The sequence below is a fragment of the Plecotus auritus genome (genome assembly GCF_963455305.1).
Source record: "Plecotus auritus genome assembly, chromosome: 9".
In the NCBI taxonomy this organism is placed as follows: Eukaryota; Metazoa; Chordata; class Mammalia; order Chiroptera; family Vespertilionidae; genus Plecotus; species Plecotus auritus.
Genome location: NC_137783.1, coordinates 148,818,391 through 148,833,844, shown reverse-complemented (window position 1 = coordinate 148,833,844; position 15,454 = coordinate 148,818,391). Strand labels below are relative to the sequence as shown.

Here is a 15,454-nt window from a genome sequence, read left to right as displayed (position 1 = left end):
CCGGGAGCCCCTGACTCACAACCCCCAAACTGCCTCACCATGTGCCTCGGACAACACCCCTCCCCACGCCCCGCCCCCGTGCCTCAGTTTACCCATCGGTAAAGGCCAGGTCTTTGCAACCCTACAGGTGACACACCTGCTTCCGGGACTTGATGGGCCCCCGGCCCCCACGGGGTGGAAGCCCGTAGTCCAACCCATGCCCCGAGGAGCCCCGGCAGCCCGAGAGGAGGCGGTGGGCGCGGGGAGGCCCGCGGGGACAGCGCGCAGCGGCAGCCTCGCCGCAGGCCGGCTCCGGGGGGCGCCCGCGGGAGGGTGCGGCCCGCGCGGGGGGCGCGGGCGGGCGGGCGGCGGCGGCGGCAGCGGCGGGGGGCGGAGACGCGGCGCGGCTTCCGCTCCCGCTCCTCCCGCTCCCGCTCCTCCTCCCTCCTCCCCCGTCGTCCTGGTCCGCGGCGCCCGAGGGGGAGGCGGCAGGCGCCGGGAGCCGCGCGAGGAGCCGCCGCGCCGCGCCATGGAGCCTGAGTGAGCGCGGCGCGGGCCCGCCGGCCCCGGACAACATGGAGGCGGCGCCGCCCCGGCCGCCGCCGCCGCCGCCGCCTCTGCTGCTGCTCGCGCTGTGCTGCAGCCTGGCACCCGCCGCGGGTAGGTGGGCGCGGGTCGCGGGGACAATGGCCTGGGAGCCCAGGCGTCTCGGGCGGCCCGCGGCCAAGTGCGCGGCGCGCGGTAGCGACTTTGCAAGTTGGGGACGAGTTGGGGCGCGCGCCGCGGGTCCTCGCCGCCCCCCGTCGCCCCCGCCGCCTGGGTGCCGCGCGCGGCCCTTTGTCTCCATCGTCCGGGCCCCTCCGGGGACGCAGGGCCCGGTCCCGAACGTCCTGGGGCGGCGAGCAGGGTGCGCGGGCGGCGCCGTCCCTGCCAGGTGCGGCGCGGGCGGGCCCTCACCTGCCCGGGCCCCGGGCGCGCTCGGCAGTGCGCCCGCGTGGAGCCGGCGGGCGAGGCCGCGCTGGGACCTGGGGACCCCGGCCCCGCGGGCAGGCGCCGTGCGAGGACTTTCGGCCGGAGACAGGCCTGGCCGCCCTGCGCCGGGAACTCTGGCGAGCCTGTTTCCGATGGCCGCGCGGCCGGCCTGCGAGCTCCGAAAACTGATTTAAGTTGCAGAGAAAGTTCTGAGACCCGCGCGGGCGGCCTGGCCTGTCGCGCTGGCCTTTCATCTGTGTTGCTGTCGGTTTTCTAACCGACTGACACCTGCCAGGTGCCGCAAGGACCCGTCTGGTCTCCGGGGCCCCAAACAGTGGTATCCGTGGGGCCGACTGCGTGGGGCCGCCGCGGAAGACGGGGTTCCAGAGCGCGGCGTGGCGGGGCCGCGAGCTCGAGCCTCGGTTGTGCACACCCGTGGGGAGACCGAGGGCTGGGAATCTTCCTCTGCAACTTTTGGTGTGTCCCAAGGGGTGGAGTTGAGGTCAGGAGGGCTTAGGAAACCTAAGCGCCTGTGAAACGCTACACATGTTCTTTTAATTTGGAGATTGCCATGTGGTTTTTGAAGCAAGTCTCTCGCTACCTAAATCATTATCCTCAGACTTGAGTGTTGTTTTTCTGGAGTGTGGCAGGGCCTGTGGACATGGCCAGCGAGTCTCGTTTTGCTGGTGGCAGCTTTTTTTTTTTTTGGGGGGGGGGAACCTTGGGTTCCTTTGTCTGGGCCTCTTTAAGGCAAACAGCTGTCTCCCTGAATATTTCCAGGGTGGACATTGCAGGGAGGTGTCCTGGCCTGGCTCTGTGATCACATTCCCAGAGCTGCGGCCCCTCCATTGAGGTTTGGGGGGACCGAGAAGGGATGGTTTCCTCAAGTCCTCCTGCCCCCCCAGTCCAAGCCTAGAGACTGTTGGCGGTTTCACCCCAATTGGTCTCTCTCAGGAGTGTTTTCACATTTCTCGGCCGTGTCTGATCCTAGCAAAACAAGGTGACGACCAAACCACGACAGTATCTGGGGAGTTCAGGCCAACGCTGCTCCTTTTCTTTCCGGAAATGCCTGGATCACGGAGGCAAAAGGACTTTTTTGGGGAAGATGTTTGTTTTAAAGGTGGGGTTTCTCAGCCGGCTCTGTTGCTTTGCACTTCGTTGCAGTTTTGGATTTCCTGTAGCTTTTGGGGTGACATTGCTGGAGGCGAATGCCTGCCATTGTGCGGTTCAAGCCCCCGGGGAGAAGAATCACATCTGTGGAGCTCAGTTGTATGTGAGGCAAGAACAGAGTTGATTATTTTACCATTAGGAAGTATATGAGCATGAGGTTTTCAGAGCACGGCCGGCGGGGTGACCCAGGCCTAAAATGGAAGGACCAGGCGGCGTCTGCAGAACCGCTGTTGGATGGGGTATGTCCCTGATTCCTGGGCCCGATTTATGCCTCGGTCCAGAGTGAAGCCAGTAAGTTGGTAGCTAATTATTTTTCCTGATTGCTTCCTGTTGCAATTTGAAGCTCTGAGCCCACTGAAGTGCCTTTGTTCTCCTGGTTCCCTTGCTGGGAACGGCCCAAGGCTGCTCCCCTCTGGCCCCACAGCACTCACTCCGGGCTGGGCCTGTCCAGGACCCCCCAGGGAGGTTACTGCCCAGGCCCAGGGCCTGGCCATTGGGAGGGACAGGCTAGTGGGTGTTAACTAAATGGTGTGTGGAGTCCACAGAGAGAATCTTCCCAGCAAACGTCCTTTCCAGATCAGGGCCCGCCGCGTGCCTGTCACCCTCCTGTTTGGATCCAAGAATGTACCCAGTTCATCCATATGGTCCAGCACTTGCTGTGGAGATCCTGTCCTATTTGGAACCCGTCTAATTTCAGCCGCACTGTCTCACTGCTCAGGCATGTAGCAGAGTTTGCACACGGGTTGGGGAGGGGGGTACAGTTAGGTGAGGACTCAGCATGCAGGACTCCTGCTGGCAGGGCGGCTCGCCAGGGCTGAGCAGGGGCCTGGGGTCAGACCAACCTGGTGTATGTGCTCAGCAGCTGGTTGACTTTGGACGACTCACTTAGCTTCTGTGTGTTCAATGTCCTCATCTGGTCCCCCCGCCCCGATTCTGCGCATTTGGGAGCATTAAATGCCATATGTGAAACTCTTAGCACCATCCCTGTCCCACATGAGGGACTAGTGGTGGCAGAGCTGCATGCAGTTCCTGTTGTATAACAGGGGCCTTGATCTTGCCTGGAAGGTTTGGAAGTTGTTGTTATACACTCTGGATTTTTCTTCTGTGTGTGATCTTGGATGTCTTGTCTGCTGTCTGACTTGTTTATCGCTGACACCAAGTGGGATGTCTCGGAGTGATTAATAGCAAGAACATGGACCCCTAGTGGTCCAGGGTCTTGCTACTTGCTTTGGGCGGGGGGAGCTTTGTGTGACTCAGTTTTCTCTTCTGTAAAATGGGCATAATAATACTTCCTACCACGGGTTCAGTGGAACAGCAGCCTGGCATTGGGTCAGCTTCTACTGTGGTTGGTGTGACTCTTGGGCATTTGTGTGAAGTGTTGGGATAGAAGAGGATAGAAGGCGGTGAGGCCCAGTCTTTGCTGCCAGCTGTTCCTGACTGTGGAGCTAGGAGAGAGCTGGGCGGGGGCCTCCCCCTCACAGACCAGGGGTTCTTCATTGAGAGAGGCCGGATCACACTGCAGAGTCTGGATGGGTGCCAGAAGGCGATGGAAGCTTCCAGAAGGCTTTGGTGGTGGTGGTGCTGGGGGTGGGGAGGGGAGATAGGAAACGCAGGCTGGAGTCAGATCTGTCCTAGGTGAAAGGTGTTGAATGGACCTTTTTTCTTTTTTTTTTTTTTTTTTAAGTTGAGATGAAGTACACGTAAAAGTAATTATTTTAAATTTGGAGGCATTTAGTATAATCACAATGTTGTATGAATAACCACCATTTCTATCAAGTCACAAGACATTTCAGCGCCCCGAAATAAGCCTCGGTACCATCAGACAGCACCTCCCCGTTCCCTTGGCGGCAGCCAGTCCGCTTTCTGTCTCCATGGAGTTGCCTGGCCTGGACTTTCCATGTCCATGGAATCATACGGTGTGGTCTTTCTTGCCGGCTTTTCCTCTTTAGTGTCAGGGTTTCGAGGTTCAGCCACATGGTAGCATTTGTCATGGCCGCGCGATCTCCCATTGTGTGGGCAGAGCACATCTTGCTGTCCCTCGCCCGCCGACAGGGTGATCTTGTTGAGTGTGGGCTGGGGACCGTGGAGTCCCCATGGGGCTGGGACGGTGAAAGCTGCTTTAAGCTGGGCCAGGACCTGGGCAAATTAGTCCTTAGATCCTCCTGCCCTGATTCAGAGACGTGACAGCTGATGGTGAAGGGAACCGAGGGGACAAGCTGAGGGCCGGTGCTGGCCTCCAGGGCGGGTCTCTGGTCAGTGTGACAGGAGCCCTGAGAGAAACTGGGCCTCTGAGGCCTCTCCGACCGCCACGAACGCTCCCAAAATGGGAGGCTGTGATGGGAGCCACGGGCTGTGTCCAGCCCTCACCTGCAGGGCCTGTTGACAGGTTGGCGCAGCGCGGTGTTGTGTCTACTGGAGACAGGTCCCGTGGGGCGTCCTGGGGACAGCACAGCCCCAGCGCTGACACGCGGAGGCAGCTGCTTCGCACAGGGAGCGGCCCAGGGTCCCGCCTCCGGGCCTGGCTGCTCGCTGCTTTCTCTTCAGTGTTAGAAAGTCGTTTGCTAGCTCTCAGCTTTGGTTTCCTCATTTACAAAACGGGGACCCTGGCTCTGCCTTGCAGGGCCCTGGCGGGGTTCAGGGAGCCAGTGTCAGGAGGTAGCGGGAAGCTGTTCCCTCAAGACAGGCCACTATGGGACGGATTTGAGAGCCCTGCCCTAGGCCTCCAGATTTCCTTTCACAAGTGTCCCCGGAGTCCAGGTCCTAACACCCTTGCCCAGTTGGGGGCCTGGAGGTAGTGAAAGATGATGGGGGTCTGTTTATGGTGCCGGTTTGTCCCTGAGGGGTGGCTGGCAGCTCCAATCCAGGCCTAAGTGCAGCTGGGAGCAGACCTGGCTGATGGTCCTTCCCCGGGTAGGTGGGGGACTCTGTGCCCCTAAGTTCTATGTGGGGTGTGTGCCAACCAGGGCATATCCTTGCCCACATCGGTTCTGCCTGGACTTGAGCCTGAAGCAGCCCCATTATCTGTGCAGCCCCCGAGGCTGGCCTTTGGTTTCCGATTTGTCCCGGATTGACTGTTGCTCGGTAGGGCACTTAGCTCTCTGCTGGCACCCACGGGCTCGCCTTGCCCAGGGAGCGTGGACCTCAAGCTCACAGAGTGCCAGCAGCCATGAGGCACTGGAACCTCAGGTTGTGATCAGTCTGTGCCCAGATCAGGAGTCCTCTGTCCCTCTGTCCTCTCTTGCCTGGACCCCCTGGGAGGTTGCTATGGTGACATCACTTTCCTGTGTCATTGAATTAGCCTTTCTAGGTACCACACATTAGTGGAGTCATACACTGTCCTTTGTGTCCGGCTTATTTCTTTTAGTGATGTTGTCGAGGTTCATCCAAGTTGTAGCGTGTGTGGGAATGCCATTCCTCTTTATGTCTGAGTAATATTCCATTGTATGGGTAAGGCATACGTTGTGTATCCATTCATTTGTTGATGGACATTTGCGTCGGTGTCCACGTTTGGCTATTGTGAATTAATGCTGCTGTGAACGTGGGTGTGCAAGGGTCTGTTTGAGTCCCTGCTGGCACTGTCGGACTTGCTGGGCCCTATGGTAATTCTGTATCTGCTGTTTTGAGGAACCATCAAACTGTCCTCCACAGCCGCACCGTTTTACATTTCCACCAGCAAGCCCAATAGTTCCAGCTCCTCCATGTCTCGGCCAACACTTCCTTGCCCCTTTTTTTGCTTCACGCTATCCTAGCAGGTGTGAAATGGTACCTCATGGTGGTTTCAAATTGCATGTTCCTGGTGAGTAATCACGCTGAACATCTTTCCATGTGCTTGTTGGCCATTGTCTTTTATAAAAATATGCATATGCTTATTTTATTTTATTTTAAATATGTTTTTATTGATTTCAGAGAGAGGAAGGGACAGGGAGTGAGAGATAGGAACATCAGTGATGAGAGAGATCATCAATTGGCCGCCTCTTGCAAGCCCCCCACATTGGGGGTCGAGCCTGCAACCCGGGCATGTGCCCTGACTGGGAATCGAACCGTGACCTCCTGGTTCATAGGTTGATGCTCAACCACTGAGCCATGCCAGCCAGGCAAAATGTGCATTTGTTTAAATGCAAGATCAGCTGGTGTGGCTCAGTGGTTGAACATTGACCCATGTACCAAGAGGTCACTGGTTCCGTTCCCAATCAGGGCACACGCTCAGGTTGCAGGCTCAATCCCCAGCAGGGGGTATACAGGAGACAGGCGATCGATGTTCCTTTCACATTGATGTTTCTATGTCCCTCTCCCTTTCTCTTTCTTAAATCAATAAAAACAAATTAAAAAAATAAATACAAGGCATACATGAGTACATATAACAGCTTAAACGTTTACCATGGCACTTCTTTCTGCAAAAGTGAGTGTCCTTTTTTTTTTTTAAAAAAAAATATTTTTACTGATTTCAGAGAGGAAAGGAGAGGGGGAGAGAGAGAGAGAGAGAAGCAATGATGACAGAGAATCATTGATTGATTGGCTGCCTCCTGCACGCCCCACACTGCAGTTTGAGCCTGCAACCTGGGCATGTGTCCTTGGCTGGAATCGAACCCAGGACCCTTCATTCCGAAGGCCAACACTCCATCCACTGAGCCAAACCAGCCAGGGCTGAGTGTCCTTTTTTATTGCCTGTTTTAATTCTCTTCTCAGAGATGGCTAGATCTTTAACACATGTTAACATGTTACATTGTTTTGGACTCATATTTTTTACCTATATCCAGTCACTCTCTACCTGTCATTTCATAGCCTGCCTTTTTTACTTACACATTGTAAACATTTTCTGTATCTGATCTTCATTCTTGTTTTTTTATTTTTAGAGAGAGAGTGAAAGGGAGGACGAGGAAGAGAGAGAGAGAGAGAAACAGAGAAACATTGACGTGAGAGAGACACATTGATTGATTGGTTGCCTCCCGCATGCGCCCCTGACTGGGGCCGGGGAATCGAACCTGCAACTGAGGAGCCCTTTACCTGGAATTGAACCCACGATCCTACGGTCTGTGGGCCGACGCTCTAATCACTGAGCTGATCCCGCCAGGGCTAGATCTTCCTTCTTTTTAAAATCCAGGAGCTATTTCATAGTGAGGGCATTCCCTATGTCACCACTTTTACCCAGAAGAGCGTTTTAGTTCTTCCAGGCTCTGTGGCTTTTGCAAGGCATGCCACAGGGCACACCACCACGCACTTATGTCAGTGCACGTGGGTCCAGTATTTCTGTGGGATACATGCCTCGTCAAAGCGTGGATCCATTCATAAGTTTGTGAAGATGCTGACAAATGCCTCCAAAAGGGGTGCAGCAGTTTATACCCTGCCGGGCACCCAGGACGGGGCGTGCTTCCCCGTGTCCTCTCCAATGCTGGCAATCATCAGATTGTGTTTTTTAAAATCACTTTGGTTAAAAATTATAACATATTTTGCCCTAGCCGGTTTGGCTCAGTGGATAGAGCATCGGCCTGGGGACTGAGGGGTCCCAGGTTTGATTCTGGTCAAGGGCATGTACCTTGGTTGCAGGCACATCCCCAGTGGGGGGTGTGCGGGAGGCAGCTGATCGATGTTTCTCTCTCATCAGTGTTTCTGGCTCTCTATCCCTCTCCCTTCCTCTCTGTAAAAAATCAATAAAATATAAAAAAAAATTATAACACATTTTGATTTTCACTTCCTTTATGACTGGCTGTTCAGCCATTTGTATTTGTTGTTCTTCATACTGCCTACTCTTACTTGTTAGCCCATTTTTCTGTTGAGTTGGTTATCTTTTTTTTATTGATTTGTAGGAGCTATTTAGTCTGGATATTAATTCTTCGTTTTATATGTACATATAAATATTTATATACTTAAAAATATATTTTCATTGACTTCAGAGAGAGGGTGAGAGGTAGAAACATCGATAATGAGAGAGAATCATTGATTGGCTGTCTCCTGTACACCCCACACTGGGGATTGAGCCTGCAACCTGGGTATGTGCCCTGACTGGGAATTGAACCCTGACCTCCCTCCTGTTCATAGGTCAACACTCAACCACTGAGCCACGCTGGCTGGTTATATATATTTTTTCCAGTCTGTAGCTAGTCCATCCTTGTTTTGGGTGGTTTATTATCATAAAGACATGAAAAAGTGTTATGTTCTAAAAACTCCCATTCTTGTCCGGCCGGTGTGGCTCAGTGGTTGAGCGTCAACCTATGAACTAGGAGGTCACGGTTCGATTCCCAGTCAGGGCACATGCCCCGGTGGCGGTTTGACCCCCAGTTGGGGGTGTGCAGGAGGCAGCTGATCAATGATTCTCTCTCATCATTGATGCTTCTCTCTCTCCCTCTCCCTTCCTCTCTGAAATCAATAAAAATATATTATAAAAAAATAACAACACAAACTCCCATTCTTTTTCCTTATGGCTTCTGGGATCTGTGCCTGGCTTCTCTACTCCCGCCCCGCCCCCCCCCCCCCCCCCCCCGCCCCAGGTTATAAATACATCTTCCTTTATCTTCTCCAAGGACTGTTACTGTTTTGTACTCTATAGTCAGACATTCTCTCTGGTTTTTGAGGGGATGTGTGGTATGAGGTAGGGATCTGAACTGTCTTTGTTACCAGTAAGAGGATATGGAGTGGTCCCGACACCTTGACAGAATGGCCCATCTTATCCCCACTCCTTTAAAATGTCACCCTTTCACCTCGAGAGTATCATGCTAAGTGAAATACATCAGTCAAAGACAAGTATCACATGATCTCACTCATATGTGGAATCTAAGTAACAAAATAAACTGATGAACGGAGTGGATTCAGAGACATGGAAGCATGGAACAGAGTGCAGAATCTCAGGGAAGGCGGGGGAGGGTGGGTGGCTGGGAAGTAATCAACCGAAGACCTTATATGCATCCTATCTAATAAAGAGGGAATATGCTAATTGACCCTCACACCGTCGCAAAGATGTTGGCGCCCACAGCCAATAAGGAGGGACTGTGCTAATTGACTGCCATGCCTTCAAAGATGGCGGCGCCCACAGCCACAAGATGGTGGCGCCCAGTCCCCTCAGCCCTGTCGGGGCGGCAGGCGCGTGGCAAGGCTCCGTGCGCTTGTCTCTGAAGTCCCCCAGTCCCCTCAGCCCCCAGCCGCCCAGGGCCGCCCAAGGCTCAGGTAACCAGGGCCGGTCGAGGCTTGCGCTGCCGGCAGTGGCAGCAGCAGAGGTGTGATGGGGTATTGCCTTCCCCTGATTGCTGCGTCGCCTCCCACCCCTGAGGGCTCCCGGACTGTGAGAGGGGGCAGGCTGGGCTGAGGGACCCCCCACTCCAGTGCATGAATTTTCATGCACCGGCCTCTAGTACAGCCGTGGGCAAACTACGGCCCGCGGGCCGGATCCGGCCCGTTCGGCTGTTCTATCCGGCCCGCGGAGCCGAAAGAGTGGAGGGTTCTCTTGCTCTCCTCTCCACTCCTTTACTTTGAATTCACACAAACACTCCATCCATGCTTTTGTTCTGGCCCTCCGGTCCAGTTTAAGAACCCATTGTGGCCCTCGAGTCAAAAAGTTTGCCCACCCCTGCTCTAGTATATGCATAATTCTGGACACAGTAGGGTGGTGAAGGCCTGGGGTGGGGGGCAGGGGTGAGCTGGAGGGGGTCAATAGGGGAAAAATGGGACATACGTCATACTTTCAACATAAAGATTTTAAAAAAGAAGAAAAAAAGAATAATAAAATCACCCTTTCATGTGTCGTGTCCATAGATGCTTGGCTGTTGATTCTGGAACCTTCTCCGTGACCTGTTGGGCAGCAGCAGGCTGTTGTTTTAATCTGTGTAGCATCACAGTATATTTTGAGACGGGTTGTGCAATTCCCCCTTCATTGTTCTTTCCAGAGAAGATTTGTGTTGACTCTTATTGTACGTTTACCCTTTTGTGATAAACTTCAGAGTCAGCCTATCGAGTTCCATCCTTTGATCTTTGGCTCCGGGGACAGTAAATGGTGACATTGAACAGGTGTCCGAGGGCTGGACTTTAGAAGTGCTCTCCGACAAGCGAGCTGGTCTCTGGCTGTGGACAGAAATTCACCTGCGGCCTCGACGGGGAGGGTCTTCACATTTTCGGTGGCTGGCAGGACCTGGAAGGAATCCGAGGTGACGTCTGTGCTGGGCTGCTTGAGCCACGTCTACTCAGGAAACAAGCGCTAATGCAAGTAATTCCAGCGCTACCCGAAGGCAAATGTAATTACTGTGTGAATTACTGCTCCCCTCCCCTAGTTCATTCCAGAACAAAATGTGAGCAACTTCCATTTCTTCCCCAGGCTGCACCCCTCCATTAGCCCAGATGGGAGGCGGTACCTACCTCGCAGAACTCTCAGGAAATTGCTCAATGGGGCGTTCAAAGCCGCCTGAGCTCGTGGCCAGGCCAGAGCCAGAGCGCGTCAGCCCCGTGCCTGGGAGCCTTCCAGACTCTCCACTGGCTCTCCTGGTACCAGGCGAGCTGGTGATGGGAGCGAGGAGACGTCCGCCCTGCAAGGTGGCTTGGGAGCAAGACCTGCTTGTGTGGGGGACAGCCAACTCTCCAACGCCCCCCACCATGTGAACTTGGTTCTCCAAAGGAGACTGAGCGGGCGAGTCCGGGTGTGGGGGCGCTGTGTTGGCCTCCCACGGTCCTCGGTCCTCCTTATGAGCTGACTCGCAGCTGACTCTGACGCCCGGGCTTCCTCTGCCCCGTGGGCGCAGGCCCCGTGTCTGGTCTGTCCTCATTGGGAAGCCTGCCACGCTGCTCCCTCCCCACCAGAGCCCGGCTTAGAGGCCTCCCCTGTCACCCCCACCCCACCCCTCCCTGTACTTGCTGTGGAAAACAAGATCGGAGTGGAGGACATAAGCGTCTGCATGGTCTCCTTCTTTCTAGAACCTTCCCCTTGCCCATTTATGTAACTTTCTGGCCAGATTAATTTTCCTACAACGAGTGTCATCATATTCTTCCTTTTCCCAGAAAACGACACTTGTTTCTCAGCATCCAGAGTTGGAGCTTTTCCGCCCACCGTCCCCTGCTGCCCTTGAGCTGGCTTGAGCCCCCTCCCTGCTCCCCAAAGTGAGTGTTGCTCCAGCCAGATTCCTCTCAGAGTCCGGAACCTTCCATGGCCCACCCAGCCTGAGAGGGCCTTGGGGACAGAGGCTCCATCCTTGTCCTTCCGCCTCTGGCATGGTGTCTGCTGCGGGGTGGACGCTCAGTAGCTGTCTTGAGGATTCTGGAGGCCTTGTCTGTCCACGGAACAAATCTGTCCCATCCTTACTTCCTCTGGCCCCTAAATCCGCTGTGTCGTGAGCTCCCACCCCCTCCTCCCATCCTGAAATCCAGCCCAGCTGTTTCCCAGATTGAAGAACATCTGTCCTGCTGTGTGGGGCCGAGTGTGGGACCCCCGCCCCCAGTAAGAGCCTGTATTTCCGAGGTTCGGACTCTGAGAGGGCCTGTTCCAAATAAAGCTGGTCTTTATTTTACTTCGAGGAACCGGTGCATCCCAAACGCACTTGACCCTGAGGTCCTGTGTCCACTTAATCCCAACCCACCTTCCATCCTTTGGGCTCCCATTTCTAGTTTTTAAGAACGTTCCTTCTGTTTGAAAGAATTTATCCTTTCAAGGAAAGTATATTAAGTAATAACCTTTCCTGCTTATGGATCCCAGACATGCACAGTCGCCCGGCGGAGCTGGTGGGAGTGCTGCTGCCGGTTTCCGGCGGCCCCTCCCCCGGAGTTTCCATTGGCTTTTCAGGCGCCTGGAGGAGCCAGTACACCTCCTTGGGCTGGGGACCCGAGCAGGAGTAACTGATGTGGGGGGTGAAGCGGGTCCACTCCAGGGTTCAGGCAGGGCTGGCCTCGAGGTGGGTGCAGGGTTTTGGGGAGGCCCTGCTCTGCTTCATCTGTGAGGGGCTGGGAAGGCCCGCTCAGAGCTCTCCCCAGGCCAGCATCCCCGCCGGCCCAGCATCCCTGCATGGCCCACTTCCTGAGCCCACGGGCGGATTTTCCTGTCGCTTTCTCTCTGTGTACCAAGGCCTTCCTGGTGCCCCACCGCGCCAGGATGCAATGTGGCTGAAGGTGGGACCCCTGTGCCTACAGGATCGTATTAGGGAACCCCCTGTCTGTGGGCCTGTGAGGGTCGAGTTTTCCGGGATCCTGGATCAGTAATCTCTAATTCGATTTTAACCATGATAGGGATGTAAGGTCTCTTCTGACGGCTGGGATCTCGGGATGTTGTGTTTTTGCTGGGGACACGGGGAGGTTCAGGGTTTCTCCCAGCTTCTGCACCCCGCTCTTCCCCCACCCCCCACAGGTTTGCTGTGAACAGCTGAGGGGGCTGCAGAGGAATCCCAGCAGCCAGCCTGGGGCCCCCACCCAGCTCCAGGCCTGGAATCCCAGGGCCCCTCCACCTGTTGTGGCCTGGCTCGCATTCCTGGCTCCACTCAGCTTCGCAGCCGGGACAGGCCAGTTAACCCTCTGGACCTCAGTTTCCTCACCTGTTGGGGTGTAATCACAGTGCCCCCACCTCCACGTAGACACGCCTGGGGATGCGACGGGGCGAGGCTGTAAAGCACTTAGTACAGGTGGGCCGCCCGGTGAGCGCTTGATAATGATGAACTATTAGGATTATTATGGCAGTCGTAATTGTTCTTCTCTGGGGGCTCTGGAATCAGGTTTAACTCAGCTGACAGTGGTCTGGTGGAAACCATCGCACCTCTCCAAGGAGAAGCAGCGAGTTGTGTTAATTGCCTAGTTTCTATGCCGAGCCTGATGGCTCCCGGAGCGAATCTTTTTTTTTTTTTTTTTTTTAAATATATTTTATTGATTTTTTTACAGAGAGGAAGGGAGAGGAATAGAGAGTTAGAAACATCGATGAGAGAGAAACATCCATCAGCTGCCTCCTGCACACCCCCTACTGGGGACGTGCCTGCAACCAAGGTACATGCCCTTGACCGGAATCGAACCTGGGACCCCTCAGTCCGCAGGCCGACGCTCTATCCACTGAGCCAAACCGGTTAGGCTGGAGCGAATCGTTACCCTTGCGCAGAAAAGCGGGTGTTTGTGCTGTAGCTGGAGGCCAGGGGGGCGGCCAGGGCCCTGCGGCCGGGGGAGCAGGTGCAGGTGTCTGAGGGCACTTCTCTTCGGGCCTCCGCCGGCAGGGGTGTGGGCAGCGGGCATTTCTGTTTTGCGCCTTCATCCGGAGGCCGTCCATCCATGTGTAGGCTTTGCCAGTGCATCCCTGCCCCTCCCTTCTCAGAGGACTTCGTTAGGGACCCTGCTTCCTCCTTTCCCTGTTGCCTTTCTTCTAACAGCCTGGCTGACTCACAGGGACAGGGCCTCCTCTGGAGAGCTGACCAGCAGCCCCCGCTCCAGTCCCCTTGCATCCGGCAGCCTGCCCACCTGCCTCTCCCCTTGCCACCCAGTCAGCTTCCCCCCTGCAGGCAGAGGAGGGAGCTGGGCATCCCTCGGATGGTCCGTGCCTTTCCCCAGGACTGCCGACTGGGCTCTGCACCCAGTAGGTACTCAGGGCAAGGGCCGTGGCTCTCCAGGCCGGGTGCCAGGTCGCGCTGTAACGTGGAGGATGCAGCCCTGAGCTCCCGGCCTTCCTGCCACACCTCCCCCCTGGCCATGAGTCCAGGTGGGACCTGCCTCTTCTCGGCTGGGCAGGCGCCTGCTTTCCTGATTTCCGGATGTTGCCTCTAGCCTAGGAGTAATCTTAGCCTCAAGCAGGTATGTGCTGACTCGCTCTAGTGTAACCAGCTCAGAACTAGGCCCCTGGGAACAGGCAGGCACAGGCCCCGTCCGGGGCAGCACGCACTGACCCTCGGCCAGTGGTGCGCGCCAAAGGTGAGGGCTGTGATGGGGAAGCTCCGCCTGCTGCTGGCCCCTGTGCCTCTGCCACCTGGACCCTGGCTGTTGTGTCGCTTGGACGGGTCCCTCCTTTGCCTCCTCCTGCTGCCTGCCGGGTTACTCTCCCCGTTTAACCTCCACACCAGCCCCGGAGGCAGGGAGGCCGGCTGCGTCTCTGCGGTCACTGAGGAGCCGGCACTCCTGGGTTCCGAGGCCCCGTGCGGGTTTGGGGGCTGCCGTAAAGGTCAGCACCCAGGACCAGCTCCGGTTTTCCTGGGAGCCGTGCTCAGCGTGGGGTTCGGAGCAGCTCCCACACCGGAGCCCAGGACGCGTCACCAGGGGCTTGTCGGGGTTTCTCTGCGGAGAATTCTGTTCCGTCTTTTCAGGCCTGCCTGCATCAAACACTGGTCCCTGCCCAAGGGGAGGTCCCCTAGGGCCCTGCAGAACCCCAGTTACAGGTGTCTCCTCATTCTTATGATCCTCCAGACCCGACACTGAGCTTAGCTCCCAGGGTAGCCGGAGCTGGGTGCTGAACATTCCTGGCAGCCCTACCCCGGCATGGGGTCTCCAAGAAATGCCAGTGCCTCGAGGAGCGTCAGCAGGGACAGAAGGCAAGAGGTTACAAGCAAACCACAGAGAGGACGTTTGAGTTTTATCTGATGGTTTCCATCTGTCCACATGCTGGACAGACACACCCTGTGGCCGAGGCCTGGTGTTGGGCTCCGGCGGCGGCAGCCTGCGGACCTCGGCACCCAGGTAGCTGCTTTTTTCCAGGAACAGGGATCATTTGAAAAGCAGAGCCTCCCCATTTTCCCATAAAAAGGAGATTTTGCAGCATGATGGTGAATTTGGCACGTCTTCATTATTATGGTTTTTGTGCAACACTTAAAGAAAATAAAAGCTGGTACAAAGGTATGTTTGTTTCTGAAATGTGTTTCCTTTCCCAGATGTCCTTTTCTGCCAGTTCCAAATGCACTGAGCTCAGCTCTCCAGTTTCCTCTGCAGGCAGAACAATGAGGTCTCTGTGAGCACGTGGGGGGGCTTCTCTCGCCTCGGTGGAAACCACCAGCCTCTGCCAGTCGGATAGGGAGCCCGCTGACTGGCGGGGGCTTGGCGGTCTGCTGGCCCATGGGGGTAACTTGCAGGGTGGTGGCTTGGAGGCCCCGCAATCTGCACCTTGGTTCAGATCCTTGGGCTTGTGCGTGGCCTCCAGGCAAATGCATCTGCGTGGCGTGTGTGGACCCCGGGACTTGGACCTGTACCTACCACCTGCCTTTGATCTGGCCCCTTTCTTCTAGTTGTTTTCTTTCTGGCATCAAACACTGGTCCCTGCCCAAGGGGAGGCCTCCCGGACACAGTGTGGGTGCAGAGTTGGCCGGAGAGCCAGGTAGAACTGAGTGGGCATTCCCAGAACCCAGCGTCCCTCGGGCCCTCCTGGCTGCTTGGTCTGTCACTGCTTTCTTGAGACCAAGTGTGTGTGTGT

The 15,454-nt window shown here is 55.9% G+C and overlaps 1 protein-coding gene across 2 annotated transcripts in view; it reads left to right on the top strand.

Moving 5' to 3' along the window:
- The first annotated feature begins 448 nt into the window (after positions 1-448).
- The window catches only part of LRP5 (LDL receptor related protein 5), a 78,684-nt gene continuing 63,678 nt past the window's right edge, over positions 449-15,454 (top strand). For both annotated transcript variants that reach the window (XM_080642733.1, XM_080642732.1), the window contains exon 1: positions 449-639. In XM_080642733.1, coding sequence (XP_080498859.1) covers positions 555-639 — 85 coding nt within the window. In that variant the 5' untranslated portion in view covers positions 449-554. The remainder of the gene's footprint in view (positions 640-15,454) is intronic.